Raw genomic sequence first — 24099 nt, forward strand, 5'->3', positions numbered from 1 at the left:
AGCTTATTATAGCACAATTCAATTAGAAGGGACCTCAGGTGGTCATCGAGTTCAGTCTTGTGCTAGGGTTAGCTTAACAACACGGACAGAAGATGATTCCATATATCTTTAGTACTGACCTACTACATTTTGAATTAAGATGCTGGTCATCTTTTTATGCTTATGGGGTGTTTTTTTTGTTTTGTTTGTTTTTGTTTTTTTTAATCACTTCAGTATGACCTTCTTGAGAGTGCCTGCTTCTTGGTTTCTTAGCAGTCATTGAGCAATGTCTCAGGCTCCAGAAGTTTGTCATATTGTTCTTTTCTGAAGAAAAATGAGCTTATCATTTGTAGGTTTTGTGGACAAAGTCTAAAAATACCACAGATGTGGGTGGTGGTGGGGAAGCATGACCCTCATTTCAGTAGAGCGACTGATAACACATCTTATTTACATGTAGCTTGGATTTAAGATGTGTGTCTCCACCTGACCTGGATTCCACTTGCGTATTTTTGTTGACCTTTAATTGATTAGTCAGAGTTTCAGCACCTCTGTTGCTGATGCCAGCAGGTGGGAGTGGTATCTGACATTTGGTTTTACTTTAACAGGAAACTGAAAGCCTCCATGCCTAAGTTTGTTTCTTTAGGAGTGCAACCACTCCTAAAAACTAACATTTCTAGAGGCATTTCTCCTCATGCCTATTTTGGTCTTCTAAATGGTGTACTCCTGAATCAGAGTACTAAAAAGCATTTCACTGTTGAAGTAGAAATAACACCTTGCTACTAAGGCCTGGAACAACTCCAGTAATCCAGCCATCTTGTATTATCATGGCATGCATTTTTAGCACGTGGAGCTTTGTGACTGACAGCAGCAGGAATCATGAAGTCAACCAGACTGAGTTATCACATAGATCTGCAACTGTCTTTTGTCTGCTTATAAACTATGCTCAGCATCATCTCGAAGTATTTTAAAAGTCTAAGCCACGGGGTAACATTTTCATTTGCCACCATTCCTCAATAAGTAACTGTCGTCTTTAAGTAACAGGATCATTGTTCTGTGACCCTACAGAGATAGACATTGCAAACAGGCATCCAGTTGTTTGATGTGAACTACATCTGCTGAAAGATTAGTGTTACCTAACAAGCTGTGAGAGTCAACAAAGCACAAAGTTTGCTATATTTACACATCTCTGTTCCACTGGTCTGTCAACACTGGCTAAATATCTTACTAATACTGAAAAATGGAAGAGAATCTGGGTAGCTGAGCAGTGCGCTGGGCAGCCTTGCAGCGCCAAAACTGAAAGTCTGGGATTCTGCCTCAGTCACGACGGAGATGTGAGCTTAGCTGATGAACCCAGTGTCAGTCTGTGTGCATCCACACCTTAGTTACTGAGCTGTTAGAGCAGCCCAATCTTCTCAATAGCTATCTGTACCACTTCAGTGACGTGAACAACTTGTGCATCATAGGAACCACCGTGTATGTTTACAAACTTCCTTTGCCCGTTCTTCCAAAAATCCAGCAGTAATGGGCTCCTGTTCATATCACAGCTATAGCATCATCAGTTGCTTTTTATGCTGACAGGTGATAATTGGTTTGTGGTGTGCTCCACGCATCCATCTGTAAATGTTTACTGCCTGCTAGATAGAATTATGTCTGCAGCTCAACATCAGTGAGCCCTTTGAGATTTCAGTCTGCATAGTGGATAAAGGTAAATGATCATATTCTTCCATTGATGCAGTTACTGAATTATGCTGGCAGTTCAGAATCAGTGACTTCACTTCTTTTTTGAAGTTGCTATTTAGGAAACCATAGATAACAGGGTTGACACAGGTGGAAGCCATGGCTACCAGGTGGCACAATGAGAAGATCAGATTGTGGTGGCAAGGTGAAATGATTTTGTAATTCCAGTCCACAATAGTGTTGAAAACATGCAGTGGTAACCAGCAAACAGCAAAGGCAGCAACCATGGATGCTAACAAAATGTTTATGCTTCTCAGCTGAACTGCTCGGTTGCTGTATTCGCTTTTCTCAAACATGTCCTTTCTCTTCTGCAGACGTAAGTAGATACGCAGATAGCAAACCATAATGAAGAAAAGAGGGATGCAGTATTGCAAGAGCAGCAAAGTGGTGGTGTAGATAAGTCTGTGCTGCTCAGAAGGCCACGAGTCAATGCATATGGCCTTGTCAGTGGAAAAATTCATGATGTACGAGAGCTGCTCATACAAATCATTAGACAAAATGGACGTGGTCAGAAAGGGCAGGGACATGAGGCATGCTAAAGTCCAAATGACTCCAATTCCTAGATAGGCTTGGGAGATACTTGGCCTCCAGCCAGTTGGATTTATGATGAGCTGATGCCTTTCCAAAGCAATAAGGACAAGGGAAAGAATTGACACTGTCACAGATGTGCACTGAATGAAGGAGGTCATTTTGCACATGACCTCCCCAAATATCCAGTAGTCCATCATGGTGTAAACAATGGTGAAAGGCAGGCAGACAAGACCCATAAACAAGTCTGAAATGATTAAGTTGGAAATGAGGATGTTGGTGACATTGGCCTTTTCCTTCTGCCTGGCTATGACGGCAATAAGACAGATGTTTCCCACAATGCCTAGGACAGTTTCCAAGCTGTAAGAAGTGACCAGAAAGACAGTAAGGTCAGTGATGTTCCTGCACTGATTTGAAAGGTGTGTGGGGAAGCTTCGGTTTGAGCTCCAGTTCTTACTGTTCATGAAGGGAAAACCATCATTAACAACCCTGGACTTATTCATCCTGGACCCCAAAAGATTATCCAAAAAGGTGATAATGAAATAGAATCTGGGTCTTCTGGAGCTGGCTCTAGAAATGTTTCATCTGTTTTGTTCAGCTGCAGAGGATCTGATTATGTCTGCAAAGGAAAGGAAAAAAGAATGCTAAATTAAGCAACAGTAGATAAGTCAAAGGGGTAGTGTGTAGGGGAGTGAGACAGGGAAGTGAGTACCAATGATTCTGTGAAAAAAAGACATGCCTTCCTTTCACTTATTGTATTGGACCATAAAATGGAGTTATTTGCTGGCTTTGGTTCTTACTGTCCTTAAGTCAGTGCAACTCTATTGCAATATACTTATATTGAGATTACCCCATGATTTTAAGAACATCTGAACTTCATCATTTATCTCAGTGCAGTATCTTGAACATCACTAATATAGTAGAGTGGCACTTCAAGACAGCTGAGCTGAATTACAGTAAGGAATAAAAATTATATGTAATTCTGGATTTGCAAGGTTCCGATCCAAAAAGTGGGCAGAAGGTACTGGGTCAGGCTGCATTTAGCTTCATGCAAGCTAAACATCAAGGTGAAAGCTAAGGCATAGGAGCTGCATAAAGCTGACATAGAAATATCTTAGGTGAGTTAATCTGTGAATTGAATTTACAATTGCAACCAGAACACTCAGCATTTGCTTGAGACAGAAAAACTTAGGCTCAGATCCTCAGCAGTGATAACATGGATCAGTTTCGAAAAAGTGTGAAATGATTCAGAATCAGTTCCACATTTTTCTGCTGCTTTGCAGCTGCAATAGCTCACGGGAACTGCAGTCCAACTCCCTTGCTTCTCCTTTCTAGATGAGCTCCTGTGCCCAAAGGGCACTGATGTGGGAGGCCAATGTAGTCATCACAGGATTTGCCAGAAATATATTCCAGTCTCCTGATTTTGGCCATAAGAGTCGGTGATTTCAACAGCCTCACTTAATTTCTTGTCAAAAGTTTATTGATTCTCCCCCAGCATAATTTTACTTTTGGCAGCTTTTAATGAAGAGAATTCAAAGGTTGCAATAACCTGGATTAGTGACTTACTATTTCTGCACAGGCAGATTGGTCTGCTTCCTAGCACCTGCTGCAGCCCCTGAGCTGGGCTTTTCAATGAAGTCTCAGGCAGTTGAGTCCACAGAGTTATTAGGAGCCAGATGCTTTTGGAAATCTTGGCTGTAGGATTGACTGGACTCTACCAGTGGGCCCCTGGGAGACTGTTATAATCAGCCTCTGTCACCCCTTCTTCCCAGATTCTTTTTCCCTTCTGTACAGGGGGAGGATATCCTCTTTCCCTTTCCTTATGAGTTTCCTGGTGCAGGGCTCCTTCCTTCAACTAAGCACCAGAATCTGCTTATGTAGATGGTTGTTCTTTGCCTTGGCAGGTCTGCTCTGTAATCCTCCCTCTTGGTCTTGTGCTTTTCCAAGGAATGGAGAAAAACATCTAACCCTGCCGGCAGCTCTCCTCAGGTCAGAGGCAGCTACATGGAGTATGAAGGCTTGTAATGTGCGGTGTAAACGAACACTTGGGAACAACACTATTTACCCATTGCATGAGTCTTTTCTCAGCAGTAAAATGCTACTCAAACAAGTTTGTGAGGTTGCAATGAACTTCTCAGGGTTTCAGAAAAACAAGTGTTCAACATATTAATACATAAATCAAATGGTATAGTGAGCTTATTGATGTTTGAGTAGTGTTTATTGCTGAGCAACTATATACATAAAGGTAACCAATACTATACGGAAAAGGGTCTACCATGCTAGGCTTTTTGGTTTATCTCATTTTTTGTTTTTATGATTTGTACTGTCTGCTTCTCGATGATTTTATTGTCAGTTCCTGAGAGGCAACAACAGTGTATAGTAAATAAATGGGTGTTCTGGGACTGTTTTGCTTGATCAGCGAAAATTAGTATAGTCAGTTCTTTTGCTGCTTTGTCAGGCCTGTTGATATATCTGTAATATATTGGTACCTATCCGTCAGAGACGATCACACAAGTAAGATGTTAATATTTTCTTTCTCTTGATCTTTCTTTTCCTCAGTAGTTTAAACCTTGAATAATAATTCAAAGACGGCAAAGGAAATTTTTCCAAAAAGTGGGCATAGGTATGACTGTTTCTGTCCACTCACTTTTGTGGTGTTCCTTACCCAGGGTTAACAGACTTTTTTTTTTTTTTTTTTCCTTCCTTGGAACAAAAAGGAAAGGCAAAGACTGTGTGTGATTGCATTGTCATATAGGGGGTGGGTCAGTGCAAAGAAGAGCCTGTTTCAGCTCGTTCAGTGTGAAAATGGTGACAGAGTCGAAAACTAGCAACCGGCTTTTGATGAGTGCTGGCCTGTGGGGATGCTGCAAAGGGATCAGAGACCTGCAATATTGTATGGTACTAGTTGAAGGATCTTGGTCTTGGCATTTGGACAGGATGAAGAGGCTCTGCTGTTGTTCAACACATGGGCTTTGTACCACAGTTCCAGCATGTATCCTTAGCTACAGTATCCTGGACAACAAGCGCATGCTCCTCTTTTTTTGCTTGAAAAATGTGTGCTGAGTTATTCCAAGCAGCTGTGCCTAATGGGCTAAGCCTTCACCAGGATCTCAGACTCTTTTGGATGTGCTGAGGGGTCAGTAATGACAACTGGTAACACTGAAACAAGAATACAATGTAGTGGAGCCACCCAAAAGTAGAAGCCAGAGTCCACCATTATGAGGGGAGTGTTCCTAAAAGCAATGCCAAAGGCAGAGTGGCTGTTAGGTGTGTGGCAGATGTGGTGGGGGTAAGGAATGTCTCAGAAGGTCTGGAATGCATTATTTTGGGTTCACTGTCTTTTAATACTTTGCGTTACTTGCAAGACAGCTGTCAAGCATTTCCTAGACGTCCATTCTCCAGTACTGCTCAGAGGTGAATAATGTATTATCACTCTGTTATCACAAATAAGGGGACTGAGACACAGAAGAACTAAACAGCTGATGTCTCACTGCGTCTCAAGTGAATCTGTGGTGTGCTCTGCAGGTACTTATAACTGCCTGCCAGCTTGATGTCTTTGCAAAAGTCAGAGCCCAGATCACCTGGGTCCGTGGTTCTCTATATCTCACAACTGTAATATAAGAAGCAGAAAAATTCGATTCTAGAAAAATAAAAGTTATGGTGAGCTTATATTTATGCCTCCTTTTGTGGTATCCTTAGATGGCAGATTCTCAGGGTCAATCATTGGCCAATCCTGTACCATCTTGAAGTGTTTCCCATTTGGTTTGATCTACATTAAGAGCCAGTAGTAAGCAACGTATTTTTATTCTGTTCAGGTATTTGAATGAAATGTTAATTAATGTACTGAAGCAAAAAGACAGAGGAAAAAGTGTGTTTAGCTCCTTGCCAGATCAAAGATCTGTTGATTAGGCAGTGAAATATAGCTAAAACCATATATCTAAGCTGACAGAACAGCCTTTGTCTCCAGAGAGTGAAACAATATTTACTTGCTTTGTAGAAGTAACAAGCCTACCTCCTAAATCAGTTTGGAGAAGGAGCTTGGAGGAAGAGGTGGATAAGTGGGTTTTTTTTGCCTTGGTTTTTTTCCTTTTTCTCTTCCTTTTTTCATCTGAGGAAAGAGTAAGCCTGTTCAGAACTCAATCAACTTCAAGAAAGAGATCAATTATAAAAGCTAACGTGCAGACTGAGATAGTTTCTCTAAAAGGTCAGTATCACAAAAATCTGCAGCCAGTTAGCTGGACAGAGAAGGAGAAAGTGAAGGAGCTTTAAAATTTAGTCTTGGTGTAAGTTAAATTCTTTATCTATGTCTCTTAGAGATGTTAATCACAGTGTTGCCTGTGCTGGAAGCAAGGAAATAGAGCAGAGGAGGTTTGAAGGTATGTGTCTTACTGAATGACATAGTCTTTTAAACTTTAAACTGAGTGGTTTTTTGGGCGTGTTTTTTTTTTTTTTTTTTGGTCTCAAAAGAAAAACGCCCATCAGTGGTCAACTCCGAAGCCTTGTCCCAAATGGCCATCCTGTGTTTTCCAGAAAAATTCCACATAGAGAAGGGAATCCTATAGAGACTACAAACATACTGTTTGTATGTTCAGGGAAGAAAACGAAACCTTCAGTGTGTTTCAAGGAGATTTCTAGGCAGTGAGCGGTTCCAGGTGGTGAGTGCACAACTGCCCTTTTAGAGACCTCTGGACTTGAAGGTGTCTTATGAAAACTTCTAGAAAAATTGCTTCCTAGAGCAGGAAAACAAGGAATTTCTGCTGATACAGTACTGATATGGTGTGTGCTAACTGATAAAAGACAGGTTGGTCTTGTAAAGCTAATCTTTCCGCCCTCGCTGAAATAAAAAGCCAGGAATCAAAAGCTAGAGCTGCGATGGACACTGTGTATCGTTTTTTCACTATAGACATAAGTAGAAGAAAATAGTATGTCTGTAGTACTTGTCTTTATCTGGTACCCAGAAGCAATTGCTTTGTTAGGCTTAGTACCTTAACCAGTAGCTCAAGCCTTGTTTACTATTTTCATCCAGTAAGTCTTCCTGAGAGAAGCAATTCTCATAAACAAGAAGCGAGTGTATGACTGTTATTTAAAAAGCTATGGGAATTATTTGGAGTAAAGCAGCTATAGGCTGCTTATAGCCTCTTAGAAACAAATGAGCAATGGAGAGGCTTGACAGGACTCTAAAGATTTATATTGCGTGTATTAACTGAGCTGCCTGATGACTGACTAATAGTGGTACCTTCTTTTTGCCTGCGGTGACGTTATCTCAGGATAAATTGCAGGATTTGCCCTGTTTGACCTTCTATCTGGGAGAAAGGTTAGTAACCTGTTGGATATCATTAGAGGTTCCTGGGAAGGCAACACTTAATCAGAAAAGAATACCTATCACTGTGTATGAACAGTCATCCCACAGCAATTTTAAATCTGTGAGGGATCTGGTACAATGAAATTTAATGGTGGACTTTTTGTTCTTCTTGATCTTTGTTAAACTGCATATGTCCCAAAACTATTGTGAGTGACTGTCCTAGGTCATCCAAAAAGCTAATACTATCTATTTCTAAAATGTGCATAATCATGCATGCATAAGCTTATACCACAAGCTGTATGTATTAATATATTTCAAGGCTATAACACTGACAGCTGGTATAAAAACCCATGAAAGTGGGTATTTTTTTTCCCCTCTCATATCTATACATTTTCAGAAGGAAACCATGTAGGAGGTTTGAGCTTGTGACATGGGTCTCTGATCTGCAGAAATCAGGAAAGTTTTACAAAACCACCTACACTGAATTTTTATTTTCTGGCTAAGTTCATGACATCCTTATGAAAGATGCGGATCTCGTTCACAAAGGTAAAATGTGACTAGCAGGTCAGCAGGCTGGAGAAGGGTAGTAAATCTCCAAACCCCTTAACGGTAAAGGCCATTGTGAATTGCCTCGTACCCAAGAGGAAAAGATATAGGTTTGGTCATTCAGAAAGGTGATCTTTATCCAAGGATGTGGGAAATCCATAAATTGTTATAATGGGCATCTTAGCAGGCAGCCAGCTAGGGTAACTGGAGAGTGATGCGGTGAATACTGGTAGAAACTGGATTGGGTTAGGAAAGTGGAGGTCTTGGGGCCAGGAAAGGAGTGTTTTCCAGTCACCAGTGATAACCTGGAAGGCTTTTTGCATGCAGCAAGGTGACAGGGAGCACATCTGAACCCTGAAAATCCTCAGTAAGTTTGCAATCTCCCTCTTACCGCCCTGCAGGGCTCCAAGGCTGTGCTCCCTGTTTACTAGGCTCAGGTGTTCTGTGGCATGTCCCACTGCATGCACCTGTTAAAAATGGGATAACTGTTTGGTGGAACATGATAGTTGAGTGCACTCAGACTATTTGTGAACTCTTCCCCAAATTTGCTGAATAGTTCCAGGGTGACTTTCACTTTTTGTGCTTTAGCTGGGAACTCCAAAAGCACAAAGAACACCCTTTCTTCGTACGCCAGAAAACCTAATGGGAAGGGAACACTTCTTGGAGCTGAGAGATTTCCTTCCAATCCCTGATCTGAACTAGATGGATTTGAGAGTTGAATGCAATATCTTTCATAACCTAGATAATCACTAATTCCATTGGGTTAAATCAGTGTCGGGTATTGTCATTATCCTGTACATTGGTTCAAGCCATTTGGTCTTACTAAAAACACCTCAGAAATGAATTAAACTTATTCTGTTTCCAATGGAATAAAATATTTCATTTATACCAAAATCACTTTTTAAAAAATCTGCAAACGCTTTCTTCCCTTAAAAAAACAAAAATAAAAAAAAAACACAAAACCCCCAAAAAACCCTCAAAACCATCCTTTTCATGTTTTGGTTCAGGCACTGACCAGCAAAGCAATTGTTTGCAAAGCCCTAATCAAAAGCTGAATTGTAAACAGTAAAGCGTTTATTAAGGTCTCCCTTGTTTTCATAACCCTTTTTGCTAAATTAGTACCATAATAAGCATTATATTTATTAATAGTAATATTTAAAAACTAATTGAGAATAGGTCTTTCTGTGCTTAGTGCTGCACAGATCCAGAGCAGCAAAGTCTCTGCCTAAAGACCTTAGAAGGTGGACAAGGGTTAGGGAAAGAGCTAAAAAATATACAAACAGAACAAAGAATTTATTATTGTTTTTTCCTTGCTTTGTGATTCAGAGCCCATTACTTACAGTGGATTTTGGATCAGGTTCACTTCACGTTTTTGCCTTTGTTTCTGCATCGTTTCTAAACCCTAAAGAAATCCACGCCATTCTCATGGAACTGAAGGACTGTGCAAGAATTCTCTGCTTCTAGGAATCCAACCTGTTTAAAGCCTTCTAACCCATGGCTTCTCTTGAATTTAAACTTCATGTCTCTGTCAGCACCAATAGATCAATTTTTAAATTTAAATGCTAATTGAAGGCTTCTTATTACCTCCTGCTTACCTTAATTGTTAAATGAATGAAGAATCATATCATATAAAGCATTTTGGGACTCTCTTTTAAAACTTACTTTTTAAAACTGTACTAATACATTAGCCACTCAGTAACTCTGCTTTAAATGTTTCTCCCATATCATTCTTGTCTCAGCTCTTAAATGAAAGTTTTAGGAGAATCCTTAGTTAACATTTTCTGATCAGAAATCAGAGTCAGTTATCCAAAGATCTGAGCGAAAAGTGAATAAATAATTATGGCATCAGCTGTCAGCCACTCAAGTGAAAGCTGAATAGATTTTTATAACCAGAAGTGATGACTCTAATAGGTAGATCTGAGCTACCATAAAGTTTAAACAAAATTTAGAAAATTCTTACCTGTTATTGATTGAGAAAATTACTGCTGTTGCTGCACATTCATGTCTTGGAAGAATGAAAGAATGTTGTAGCAGCAAAGTAAGATCTTCTGTGTCTCAGCAATTCAGAAGAGAAGCTCTTTGCTGTTTCTGTAGGTAATTTGGATGGCATCTCTCTCCCTCTCCCCCCCCCCTCTCCCCCTCCTTCCCTCCCTCCCTCCAACTTAGCCAATGAATTCTGCTTTATGCTTATGGACTGACTTTAAAGTTCTGGCTCCCTCTGCTGTTTATATAAATGTATAAATTCTACAGATACTTAAGATGAACAGCAGCTTCAGGAAAGAGCTATGAAACTGTTTGAAGTATAACATACGCCCATGCCGCACGCGTGTACATGTGAGTGGCATGCACGCTAAAGCAAAGGAATGAAACAAGGGAATAGACCCTAATTCTGCTCTCCTTGTTGAGGCAAAGTTTCTGCAGGACTCGGAAGCTTTGCTCATGTGTATAAGCAGGTTACCAGTATCGGTTTTCTCAGTTTTTCCAGTCCACTACAGACTAGCATCGGAAATTTATTTTAGAAGAATCCAGGCTTCAATCTTAAATATCCAGGCTGTGAAAGTGCAAGAGGTACAGTGTTATTCAGGTAAAGAACTCAGAAATGTTAGGGCCTTGAGAAATTTAAAAAAAAATAGGAGAAAAAAGGTTTATAGAAGTGCCAGTTCTCGTTGATTCTTCCCCTTGTTCTTTCTCAGGAAAACCCAAGGCAGAAATCAGAGTTGCTAATATTTCTCTTGGCTTGAGAAAAGATGAACAAGCAGAGTATTTCAAAGAGCTATTTCGGGTGTTTATTTAAGCCAGCCTTTTAGCTATGGTTGACTACTTAACAAGTGCAGTAGTTGCTGCTATTTTGGGGCCCTTCTGAAGGCATGATGAGTAGTTGTAGCTAATATGCATTTTCATATGTAGGCACGTAGTGCATCAACAAAAAACAAACATTTCAGTAGTAACTAAACTAAGAGTGAGAAGTTATTCATTTGCACTGTATTATTTCTTCCTTTTTTTTTTTTTTAATACCAGCTATAAGAGGAGGTGTGGCTGCCTAGGTTCTTAGCTGACAGCTTTCATCATTAGAAAAATAATAAAATCGGAAGCATGCATATTTAAGGTCTTTCTATGGCATTTTGGCATTTCTAGTGTCTTATGATACTGAGAAGCGTGAAAATGGAATCTGTGTGATGAGTGGTGAAACTTAGAGTTGACCTTAGTTACTAGTTCTTTCCTGTGGGAGTGCTTGAGTTGCTCCTTATTTTGTACTTATTTTTCCTAGCCTCATTTTCAGCTAGTTTTATTTACCATCTTGTCTGAACCACTACCCTGTATCCCAGCATTCCCCTTTTGCACATGCTCCTCAGAAGACCTTTCTCATCTGCTTAGGGAAGGGGGCACAAAGAGTCTGTGCTTCCAGCTGAGAAGGCAGCAACCCACACAGATCTTGAGTCTCCTGCCAGCTCCTGAGGAAGTAGAGGCTATCTTACTGGAGCCAGAAAAGCTGAAACGATTTATTTAGCTGGCCTGTTCACTTCTGTTTCTTCCCTAATTTATTTATCATATGTTTACTTGTTCTGCTGTTCAAAACATTAAAGAAAGGGGATGGGAACCACTAGGACATAGACTGTCCTTTTACAGGAGAACAATTTGATTTGCCGAGCTGTTCTTTCTGTCTCCTCAGCTTGCAGCACTCTTTAGCCGGCCTAATCTCCACACCTTCCAAAGAGTTACAGATATGCTGTGTCACTTTTATTCTCCCAATTCAGACCTTTGGGTAGAGCCTGCAATAGCAAATTAGCATCTACTCTCATCTTAAAGTCAATAGAGAGCAGCTGCAGCACTGTTCCTGAAAGACTGCTCAGGCCTCTGCAGCCCACAGATCAGGAAATGACCTAACTGGGATTACTTTGCTATGGTATCTGGGACTTCCTTCTTGATGGATCTTTAGATGAACAGCGGTATCAAGGTCTTGAGCATTTTCTGGTGATGTGAGCAGGGATACTTTAGAGCTCGGTTGCATGTATGTTCTTTCTGCTCCCTATCCAAGCTGCAGGGAGAAAATGTGCACTATTAACAAGCTGATGGGAGAGCAACATTTGTGCGAGTCCAGCCCTGCACTAGTTTTTGCAGCTAGGACTTGCATTCAGTAACTACTGTGTGTAAGCCAAGATATGCTATGGGGCCAGAGCTGCCATGTAGCAGCTGTGCTAACTGCAGCATAGTGGGGACAATACTGGAGCTAGCTTGGATTGTGAACAGCTGCAGCAAGACAAATATGAAAATATCTGCTTTCTTATTCAGATGGGTCTTACTTGGTTCAGCCCCCCTGCTGAACACATACTGGTATCTGAGCTGGCTAGTTTGAAGCTGGTTGTTAGATGATGGAACGGCTCATCCTAGAGGCCATCTCTAAGCATGTGGAGGACGAGAAGGTGAATCAGGAGTAGTCAGCATGGATTCACCAAAGGGAGCTCATGAATAACCAACATGATAGCCTTCTATGATGGAATGACTGGCTGAGTAGATGAGGGGAGAGCAGTGGATGTTGTCTACCTGGACTTCAGCAAGGCTTTTAACAGTGTCTCCCATAACATCCTCATAGGGAAGCCCAGGAATTGCAGGTTGGATGAGTGGACAGTGAGCTGGATTGAGAACTGGCTAGATGGCAGGGCTGAGAGGGTTGTGGTCAGTGGCGCAGAGTCTAGTTGGAGGCCTGTATTTAGCAATGTCCCCTAGGGGTCAGTATTGGGTCCAGTCTTGATCAACATAGTCATCAGTGACCTAGATAAAGGCACAGAGTGCACTCTCAGCAAGTTTGCTGATGATACAAAACTGGGAGGAGTGACTGACACACCAGAAGACTGTGCTGCCATTCAGAGGGACCTGGACAGGCTGGAGAGATGGGCAGAGAGGAACATCCCGAAGTTCCACAAAGGCAAGTGTAGGGTCCTGCACCTAGGGAGGAATAACCCCATGCAGCAGTACAGGCTGGGGGTTGACCTGCTGGAAAGCAGCTCTGCAGAGAAGGACCTGGGAGTGCTGGTGGACAACAAGTTAAGCATGAGGCAGCAGTGTGCCCTTGTGGCCAAGAAGGCCAATGGGATCCTGGGGTGCATGAGGCAGAGTGTTGCCAGCAGGTGGAGGGAGGTGATCCTGCCCCTCTCCTCAGCCCTGGTGAGGCCTCCCCTGGAGTACTGTGTCCGGTTCTGGGCTCCCCAGGACAAGAGAGACATGGCACTCCTGGAGAGAGCCCAGCAGAGGGCTCCAAAGATGATTGAAGGGACTGGAGCATCTCATATATGAGGAAAGGCTGAGAGAGCTGGGCCTGTTTAGCCTGGCCTGGAGAAGAGAAGACTGAGGGGGGAATCTCATCAATGTGTACAAGTATCTGAAAGGAAGGTGTCAAGAGGATGGGGCCAGCCTCTTCTCCGTGGTGCCCAGCAACAGGACAAGAGGCAACGGGCAGAAACTGAACCACAGGAAGTTCCATCTGAACACGAAGAAAAACTTCTTGGCTGTGAGGGTGACAGAGCACTGGAACAGGATGCCCAGAGAGGTAGTGGAGTCTCCTTCTCTGGAGATATTCAAAAGCCGTTTGGACACAATTGTGGGTAATGTGCTCTAGAGGACCCTGCTTGAGCAGGGAGGTTGGAGTAGATATGTGGATAGTGTCTATGAGGATCCTGGCCTGCTAAGGCTTTTGGCAAATGCACAAGCAATATTTGTGTGAGGGTGCATGATGGTGGAAATTCCTTTATGTACAGAACACTTGCAATTGGGAAGCAACATGTAAATACAGTAAAGCCAGCTATTGCAAGTCATGTGCTGGTCACACTGGGTGTTCCTGTTCATATCAGTAGATTTGCATCAATTTTTAGCAGCCAATGGACTAGCCCCTGTTTGCTGTTGACAGGGAATGTGTCAAAGAACTGGTAGCTGGCATGGCATGGAGCCTGTCCTGCTACCCATGGAGTGATAAGAACACGTGTTCGGATTTTCTGTCCACAGCACATGTTCCTGTTACAGGCAGGTGCTTGGGAACTGTCCTTTTCCCCTCTGTAGTTTGTCTCCATAGAGTCCAAATGTATTATGTAATATGTAATAATCTGTTCCAAGGGGGTACAGATACATGGGAAATAGTCCTCTTTGCACTGGCCAAAGAACACCTTTCTGCAAGAGATTAGTGACAGCAAGGCCCCTACCAAGAAACTTATGGCCTGCAATTAAATATTTCCCTGGGAGAGAGGGGGATTGTCATAGCTCTAGGATTATAACTGCACCCTCGATGCTTTGAGGGTCTCCTTCAGGGCTCTTGTGTCAGGCTTCTAGCCAATACAATAGTCAGGCTTCATGGATGGAGCCCCAAGGCTGTGGGGTAACTGTTGTCTGCAGGTTGTTCATGCATAACAGTGGGCAGGATCCAAGTTCACACCTTCACTTACTTTGGCTTATTTGTGTGCTTTTATTCTTAGCCTGTAAAGCAAAAGCAGGGCAGTCAGAAATTTCCATAGCTGGACAAACTGTCTTATTGACCCTCAGCAAGTGGAAAAGTGAAGGCTCCTCCAGTGTCTGCCACTGGCAAGTTGAAAGGGGCATAGCCAGTCTCAGTCATTACTACCCTTTGCCTTCCAAGAAGGCACTGGGGAATACTGTCTTAGGTAGTTGGTACTAAGGCATTGTAATTAATCCTGAGGGGAATAGATTTAAGGAACTACAATTGTATTTCTCATTTCCCTTCTTGAGACTACCCTTCTAGAAATGACTTTCTAGTAATGCCTGGAAGTATGGATGGATTTTCTTCTAAACAGTGTTAAGCTATTTTCCTTAGTAAGCTTTTCTACTTGCATGCTTTCACACTGCACTCGAAAATCAGGCATGTGACTGTATTTTTTCACAGCAGATATTAAAAAGAAGTTGGTGTTTCCATCAGCTAAAATAATTAATTGTAGTAAACTTCAGCAAGGTAGTCAAAGGAGAAAGGCAGAGGAAGAAAACACCTATACTATTACTGTTGAATAAGCTGAACACACTCAAATGATTTGTCTGGGCTTGTTAAGTTGCATAGCTTTCATTATAATTGCTTTTTATGTTGTCTAAATATAGGATATTTTTCATAAAAGCTACTTTAATGGACTTTGTACGAGGCACAGTATAGTGCCTGAAGTCTACTGTCTAAACATGCTTTCTAGTCTAGGTTTTCTGTACAAACAGCTTTCATGAGGCTGTTTGTCATTGGACTTTGAACCAAATAAGATTATTGCAGGAAATTCTACCCCAGTATGGGGGGCTACAGAACTACTTACATGGTATTTTTTTGCAATAAGTTGGACTCTCAGGCAGGGGTTTGCCTTTTTTGTTATATACCACTCATCTCCTGGAAAATATGCTTCCTTGTGCATTTGCACTAATGGATTGAGCTGCACAAGGCACTAGGGTGAGGTGAGGCTTTCAAAGGGCTCTCTTCTGCTTTATTTCATCCCATTCTTCTAGTAAACATGTCCATGGGAGAAATGTCATGTGAGTGTGATACCATAATGAATCTGTCCGTCTGGCAGGTTTGTATAACACCTGTTATTTTAAAAGCAAATGATTTCCAGATCAATAATTAGCTTTGCAACCATGTTCTTTACAGACACAGTAAATTTTTCTGCTTTCTACAAGACCACTCAGTGACTACTTGAAAAGAAAAGCAGTTATTTGCTGTTTGTGCAAATTTATTTAACTCTGGATCCCAGTACAAACCAAATCAAAAAATTATCTGTGGTAAAGCTTGTTTTCAAATGTGTGTATAATATGACAAGCCACCTAGTGACAGAGGTGAGACAGATGTGGAACGGTTAGAGCTATGAAAGAGTGTGAGAAGAATTCTTTCCTCCTGAAGCCATGTTGCTTTGCTGCTTTCCTCTAACTGAGAGGCCCAGAACCCATTCATCTTCTAGGGGAGAAGCGGAAGAGGAGAAACACATGAGATGGTCTTAACCAACTCCATTGTAGACTTTGCAGCTTATGTCCGGATTGGTCTTTTTCACCACTCGGATGGAGCAGCTTTTCTTGTGGAACAGACCAACACAGTTCACTTTGTCATACTTCTTGGGGATTGAAACTCTGTCATGGAGAAAGGCAAAAAGAAAATCAGGAGCCAAGACATGGATTAGGAAAAGGATGCTTACTGGGCCACAGCTATCCTGGGGCACGCTACATCATGGATTGATTTGACTCACAGTTTCCATTAATTACAAGTGCTATGGACTATCGTAAGAGGAATATAGAGCTCTGGTGATGATTGTTAACAGGTAAAGTGGTTCCCCAATATGCAGTTCTTACCAGTCATTCTGTTAGAGACTGGCATAAATTCCCGCATAGAGACAAAATGGAGACCACCTTGGGCTTCCCCATTTTGACTAAGGCTATCTTGAGAAGAACAAACCATTTCAAGAGTGCTGAATTGCCCCTATGGGAATACCTGCTGGCTGAGCCTCTTTTCAGTACAGGCAAGCTGCCTCCCTCTTTCTGCTAGGGAAGGCCAGGAATATTTCTCACCAAGGGTTCCCTATGTTGTATCCTTCCTAACTGATCTTTTACGGGTCCCTTCCTCCTTTACCTCAAGAAGAATTTTCCAGCCCTCAGGGGAGATAATCCATTCACACCAGCATATTCTGGAAGGCACAGCTCTCCTCCATGTGTCACCTCCCATCCATGAGGCAGGAATTTGCAAGAAGAATTAGAAACGCAAATTCTCAGAATATGGCCCGTGTGTCCTGTTTTGTGAAGTGGGAAGGGTGGGCTTTTGTCAGTGGTGAACAGTACTGGCCTGATCACATGCTTGCAGGCAGACCCCTGTCCTAGTGCAGAGCGCAGAAGCCCACATGTATGTGTTTCAGGATGTTTAGGGGTCCAGAGACAAGCTGCTAATTAGGAGGAGGAAGAAAACTAAGCCTAAAGGGAATCATAGACCCAGTTAGTGTCAAAAATAAAAGAAAGGCTGATGAGGAAGAGCTGTGTGCTTGAAAGACCTTGGCTGTATTTCATTTTGTTTCACCGCAAAGAAGTCTAGGGACTGAGTAGATCATTTTGTTTGGTCATGATTGGAACTGACTGGGAAACAGGAAGACAAATTTTTCTCAAGTGTGTATGAAGTTGCAATGCACGCTTTTGTTGAGGCTTTTTAAGTCTGAACATCTCAATTTGTTTCTGAATAAACAAACACAAATCTGGGGAAACTTACAGGCTGCAGCAGATCATTGCAGTCATCTTACACCTACATTGGTAGCAATGTTCAGTCTTCCATGCAGCACCAAAGACATACAGGTTTCCATTTGAAAGGCATCCTACATGCACACATCAGAGAACAATAGCCAGTAGATCAATATGAACATGTACAAACAGACATAGACCACAGTCTTAGTTTGTGGACTGGTAATCAAAGCACTGATTTCCATAGAGTTACAGCAGGGAAGAATCTGACTCAGGGTTTTGCAGAAAGCATGCAATGTCTTTGCTCCTGAAGCATGCGTGAGTGTATGATATGGCATGAAAAAATGGTAGCAGCCATGTACCAGGGAAATACTATTCTGCCATTGCAATGTGTCCGAGAAAAGCCTTAGCTTAGAGCTAGAGTAGGATCTTTCTGCTCTTTTTCATACTCAACACAGAAGTCTAGACTGCAATTTCTGTCTCTCCCTCTTCCTCCCAAATTTTGCTTAGACTTCAACTTGTTCTGCTAAACTGAATTTAAACACTAGTTGTGTTATCTTTACTTTGATTTTAATGTCAGGTATCTCGGGTTAGTCAACACTGCTTAAACGTACATGTTTTTTGGCATGTAGGCATAGCTTTCTGCTATGCCTGAGGGTATCAGCCCTGAGGGTATAACTGTTGTAAAGGATAGTGTCTCCATCTACTCAGAGATGCCTCCAGATGGTTTGATACCTGAGTATGCAAGTTTTTGGATCTTTCCTCAACACAGAATGAATTATATTATTCCAGCATTTCTAAGAAAATTAGGTTCTGAACCTCTGGACTATTGTCTCGAGGATGATTAGTATATTTTCCATTCTTACCATATTTGCTGGATGGTCGAAAGTAACAGTGGGCATCACATAGAGTCCTTGAGAGGAGAAGGATCAGGCAGAAGACCAGCAAGTATTTCTGGAAGATAGACAGGAGGCTTTCTTTAAAATAAGTTTTGAGGGTTTTTTTAGGTAGTCTAGTAGAATAACTCAATGGCATAGAATTAAGGACAAGTCTTACTATTCCCATGAAACTCAGAATAAAAAACACTCCTAGTACATATGTGCACACACACACACACACACACACACACACAATATAAGCTTCTGACTTACCATACTTGCATGGACTGCTCACATTTCATAATGAGGGGTAGTGTGTATTTATATATAGTGAGGAAACAATGGTCAATGCAAAGGGGGGGGGGGGTGATGAAAATGTGAGCACCACTGGTGCCAATGGACACTCTAACCTGTTCCGATCATCGATCAGAAGATGTAGCTTCAAGAGGTTTTGCAAAGGCAGGTTTTGTGCACTGACATACATCAGGATCTTGATCTCCGCTATGCTGGTGTAAATCTGAAGAAACTCCAGTGGATACACTAGTTACTCCACATCAGCACTGGTGTTAGCAGAAGAATTTGACCCCCAGAAAGCTACGCCTTCAGAATTGGCAGGCTGTCAAGAAACAGTGGGGAAAGGGCACATGGTAAGCAAGGTGGCAGTGCACTATTGTTCAGCTGACCTGCCACAAGGAGATCACCCCAAGTATAGAACAGGTCATTCATACAGTGCAGTGGTGTGGAGAGTCCACTGTTCTAAGACTGATTTATTGTAATTTCAATTATTTTATGAGAGATATATTATTTTGTCCAAATTTAGTGACCTGTGGGAACTAGCTGTAGAGTTTTGTATCTCTCCGTTGTTCATCCAAAGCCAAGCCTTGAGCATTAAGCCAGACCTCCATGACCAGAGAGCACCTTTTCAGCAGCAAAAGTGAGATGAGCAGTGCACAATCTCAGTCCAGAAGCAAGCGTAGGAGTCAGGATGCTTATCACTCTTGGCTCCCTTCCTGGCAGCAACAATGGTGATGCCAAAGGTTGAGGGAGGCAAGGAAAGTGAGATCCCAGTTCTCTTTCACCAAATACATGTCCTGCCTCTAACACAGCTGCAATCAGAAGCCTTGCAGTGTTGGCTCTGGTGGCCACGAGAACATTTTTTTTCAGGGCACATCTGGCCACAGGTATCTAAGTCTTTGTGCAATTAGACTGTTACAGTACATAGTACTTGAAGCTGCACCAGATAACCAACCAGAAAAACTAGTACAGATCCTAGCTTTTGTCTGTGGCTGTGTCAGAGGCTGTAGGGATCCACTGCTTTGCTGAATTGGAACATAGGCATAACAAGTTAAAAGAGTTACCAGAGGATTTCCAGCTGAATGAATTGCAGTAATCCAATTAGCATGGGCTCTCCAGCATACCTAGGTTTAGTTAGATACCCTGATTGGTGTGGCTGAACTCACTGAATTTCACTGATTTACAGACACCTAAAGGAAGTGAAGCCGCACTACAAGCAGTTTTTGGATAAAAGTTGCACTGGTGGAGTGAGCCCTATCTTTTGAGGAGTCCAGTAAAGAGAGGGTTGTGGAAGAAGTGGTTACTGTTTTTTGTGACAGAAGATTTAATTAATGTAACTTTTTCTTCTTCTTTCATTCCTTCTTCTCCCTTTTTTTTCAAGCAGGAAGTTTTAGAACTTTTACTACGGTTTGTTTTTAATCTTGCAATGCAGGTATCAGTTTTGTGTTATTCTTACAGTTTTGTAGATTATGCTCTGTGTGTATGGTTCTGCTCTAGGAAACAGTTCTGGTATCTGATGAAATGCCTTGAGGAAAAATCTCTCTCGTGACACTTCTTAGTTGTAGTACACTGCATTTAATGTGTTGGGGCAAGGAAGGGATTTGTTTGTTTCACATGTTAATTCTAATGGAGAGGTATAAGAAAATGAACAAACTTCTGACAAGAATGATTTCCTCAAAGTAACTTCATTGTTAGCTGTTAGAATAAATAAGGTGAAAGCATAATGTAATTCTTAAACTACTAAGCCTTTAAATATGTGATCTGAATTGCTTTTATTTTAATTAACCATCTGATTAAGGTCTACAGGCCAATCTCACTTCTGGCCTGTCCCTGCTGTAACACTCGATACCTCTTGCACTGCTTCTTGTGGAGGTAAGTGCAATAAGAGTATAGTTGTAAGGAAATGTAACAAGCAACTTCTGACTCAGAGGCTAAGGTGCATTCTAAGTTGCCCTCTTAATCAAGTGCATCTTAGAGAGAAATAACTATATTAATGAATTTCTTATAACTTTTGCTACATCTCAGGAAGCTGAATGTGTAAAAACATATGTGTAAATAGGAAATTGAAGTGCAGTATGAGTGAGGCTACTGTTGTCAGAAATGTCTGGTAGTTCTGGCTTCTTAACCAGACATGTCCTAAAGCATGCTGTATACTTTTTTTCCTTTTAAAAAAAATAAGGTAGCTTAAGGCATCTTGGACTGCAGACTTGCAAACAAAGGGACCAAATGCTTTCGAAAGTCTGCAGTCTTGAAGGAGCTGTCTATGGGATTAGTAACAGAGCAGAGTTTGAACCTGCCTCGCTGTCCACGCTCCTGCTGACTTGCTCAGAAGCCTCTTCTTGAGACAAGCAAAGTTTTACAGGTCAAACAAGTAACAAAGGAGTTAAGAGGATTCTCTGCTGCACAAATGCAAGTGACTGTTACCTTCTGGAGCTGCTGTGTTAAGCACATATCCTCTGGGGTGCCCATTTGTTATGGGAAGGTTGAGTTGCCCTAGCCTGGCTTGCCTAGCAGGTGGCTGGGAAGGAGAGCAATGTGAAGTACCCCTGAGACTTGGCGGGACCACTGCAACTCGCTGCCCTCCTTGTGTATCTTATCCCTGGGGATATGTGGTGTTAGGAGGGCTTTCGGCCCAGCTCCAGATGAACTCTGACCTAAGGCAAACAAACTTCTCCGTCTGGCCGTGGGGGTTCGGCAGCAGTTAATGTATGGGTCTCCTCAGCTTGAGGTCTGTGAAGCGATGAGAGGAATGGTCAGCACTGCCTGGCCCTGTTTATCTAGCTGCTGCGTCTGTCGGGGAGGTTGCCAAACTAAATTGGTCGCAAACTAAACTGCTAATATAGCAGCTTGACTAAAGTGGTGATGATGTGCAAAGCCGAGAAGGCAGTTCTGCCCTGGGAAGCCTTTGCTTATTAGAAGTTTTCTGGATATCCTGAGGAGAGCCCTAGAGTAGAAAGGCCTGGGCCCTGCTTTCCTTCCTCAGCTGTTGAACCAGAGGATGCCCAGGCGGCAGCTCTGATGGGTGGAAGGGGACATGAAATCTATAATTCAGCTAAAACTTGCTGACATTGAAAATATCTCTTTACCAGCCTGTGACTTCAGACTTGTTTTACTGGTTGTCTGTCACTCCACTTGCATTCTGTGATTTAAAACTCCATCAATGTACTATTTCTTTGTTAAAGACAATGGTTGAACTTCAGAATTTGATTAAAGCACATAAATAAATATGACCTGGCTCCAAAATGGTTCATATCAGTGTAGTTTAAAGAGAATCTAGGTGGTGAAATTGATGTTTATTCTGGCTCTGATAAAGGATTTCCTCCATTTCTAGCAGAAGTCATGAGAGTGAGTTGAGAGGTAAGCCAAGGCTTAGCTTGTGCAACCTTAGGGAAGTCAAACGGACTTCATGAAATCTGACTCTACCTACTAGACTCTACAAATCTGACTTTGATCTTGTCAGTGAGAATGTAGTTTGCTGCTTATTAGAGGTGCAGCAGCATTGGTATGGCTACCACTTGTAGCAGATGGTACTATCTTCCCTCCAGAGGAGGGATTCAGCATTGACTTCCTGATGCTTTTATGTTATGCAGGTGTATCCTGCTCAAATACTCTCCTTAACTGAAATTAAACAGAGACAATTTTCTATTAACTCTCCCTTTTTTCCCCTATCAGTTCACGTGGCTATAAATCTGTGGACAGAGTAGTGTGTGTAACTTGGTGTTTTATAGCCTAAGAGCCTACTCCCTTTTGTCTAGCTTGGCTTTTTCTCTGAACACTCTCCCCTTCCAGCAATAGTTCTCTAACTGCTCAATAGTTTCTCTAACTGCTGTTCATGCAGAAGTCTTGACTTATTCTTTAAACTGCTCAGCAAGGTGACCTAAAACATGATGTGATGTAACATCTCCCACACTTTTCTTGGTGGGAGTTAGCTATTGCTTTTTCTTCCTTCAGTAGGGAAAAGGAGGAAGATTAGATCTGAATCCGCAAAAGTTTTTAATCCCAAGGTCCCACTTGCTTTCGGGAGGATTTGGCACTTGCACAAATCCTGAGTCTGGCTCTAGAATAGCCCCTTCTCACTTTCGTGGTTATGCTGCACTCCTGGCGTCTCTGCTCTTTCCTCCCCGTCTCCTGGAGAGTGCATTGCAAAGCGCAAGGGAGCGTGCCCAGCGAATTGCAGCCAGGACGAACATTTGCACATGCCTGCAAGCTGGCATGATATGGACAGACAGTTGATGGCAATGCCTGAATGGAAGTGCCTCTGGGTGACCGCTTAGTGATGGATGAACTGGGCTCTATCTGGCTGGAATAGCAGTGTGTGTTTCCCTGTTGGATAGGACAACCAATACAGGAGGCATAGCCTTATTTTTATTGGATCTGTTACTATCTTTGGCATAATCTAGTTTGAATGACCATACAAGGGATTAACTCTAGCCTAGGCTTGTCATGGAAAGCTTGCATGTGCCAGTGATATCAAAGTGCAGAGGGAAGAGAAAAACAGACTTAAATAGTTTTTCCTCTCCCTCTGACCTAGTAAGTGAGAGCTCTGCCTTCCTTCAGTAGAGGAGACCTGGAGGTAGCTGGCCACTGCAACCTCTCACCTTCATACGGAGGAGTGTCTTGCCCCATTTCTCAAAAGGGGGTTAGGAGGGACTGTAGCTGCTCGTGGTCCTCTGGAGCTTGCCTGGGCTTTGTTCCTCTCTTCACAAAGATAAGAGTTACTTGAACCTGTGAAGTGCAGCTCCTCTTCCCAGGGGGGTGGGATTACAGCTGTTGTCTATGGCTGCCGGTGCAGGTGGAGCTGTCAGTGAACTCTGTGGGAGCCTGTAATGGCAGCTCTAGGAAGATAACCTTGACCTAGAGAAAGCCTTTAGCCTCTTGGGTAGAACCCTCTCTGTATGTGACAAGCGATGGCTTTGGCACCACTATAAAGTACTCCTAAAATGGCTGGACTTCAAAAAGCCTTCTTTTTCCCTAATGCTACCAGCCCTAATTTCCTCTCCCTCTTTGCTCTTGCACAAGCCTCTTCTACTCTAGCCAAAATCCAAAGGAGAAGAGAGTTACTCCCAGGCTGAGTCTCCTTCCTCTGCACTGGTGCTAGGCAATGAGGCATTCTGATATTTTATTTCGTGACACTGGATCAGGAAGCTGAAACACCTTAATGCTGTCTATTAGTTTGACACCTCCAGACACTTTGGTATCTGTCAGCTTTCTTGTCTTTACCAAATGCTGAAGATCTAGGGAAATTCTTGTCTTTTGTCTGACTAGAAACTGACACAATCCAATGACTGGGTGTGCTCTGGCCAGAGCTGCATCCTCAGCTCAGCTCCTCTCTGAATATCAGGTAGGTGGAGGTGGCCAAAAGCAAATTGCGAATGAAACTCTTTCAGGCAAGAAGCTAAAGTAACATAAGCACTCATTAACCGTGTTAAAAGCTGTCTGCTAGGTGATGTCTAGTTAGGAACAGAAGGTCATGGATTTCATGTTACTTAATACCTCTACTTGTGTACAGCACGAGTCTATCCTGTAGATTTCCCCTCTTGTCCCCTTCAGACCCATTCATCCAATGACAGTTCTGGCTTATCTTCAGCTATTCCTGAAAATACACCTTTCTTGCTAAGGACAGTCTTGCTAGGACTAGGACTGCAGGAAGCC

The 24099-nt window shown here is 42.3% G+C and overlaps 1 protein-coding gene across 1 annotated transcript; it reads right to left on the minus strand.

The window, feature by feature from the left end:
- Positions 1-205: 205 nt before the first annotated feature.
- LOC104146017 (neuropeptide Y receptor type 4-2-like) lies at positions 206-10177 on the minus strand. Its single transcript, XM_009677884.2, has 2 exons — positions 10053-10177; positions 206-2863 (listed from the first exon to the last, which is right to left on the minus strand). Exon 2 carries the CDS (start codon positions 2745-2747, stop codon positions 1614-1616), a length of 1134 nt encoding a protein of 377 aa, XP_009676179.2. The 5' UTR covers positions 2748-2863; positions 10053-10177; the 3' UTR covers positions 206-1613.
- Positions 10178-24099: the final 13922 nt, after the last annotated feature.

The sequence above is a fragment of the Struthio camelus genome, chromosome 7, assembly GCF_040807025.1.
Source record: "Struthio camelus isolate bStrCam1 chromosome 7, bStrCam1.hap1, whole genome shotgun sequence".
Taxonomy (NCBI): Eukaryota; Metazoa; Chordata; class Aves; order Struthioniformes; family Struthionidae; genus Struthio; species Struthio camelus.

Excerpts from the sequence above, each read along its gene's own strand:
- LOC104146017 (XM_009677884.2), bottom strand. The coding sequence starts at position 2,747 with ATGAATAAGTCCAGGGTTGTTAATGATGGTTTTCCCTTCATGAACAGT.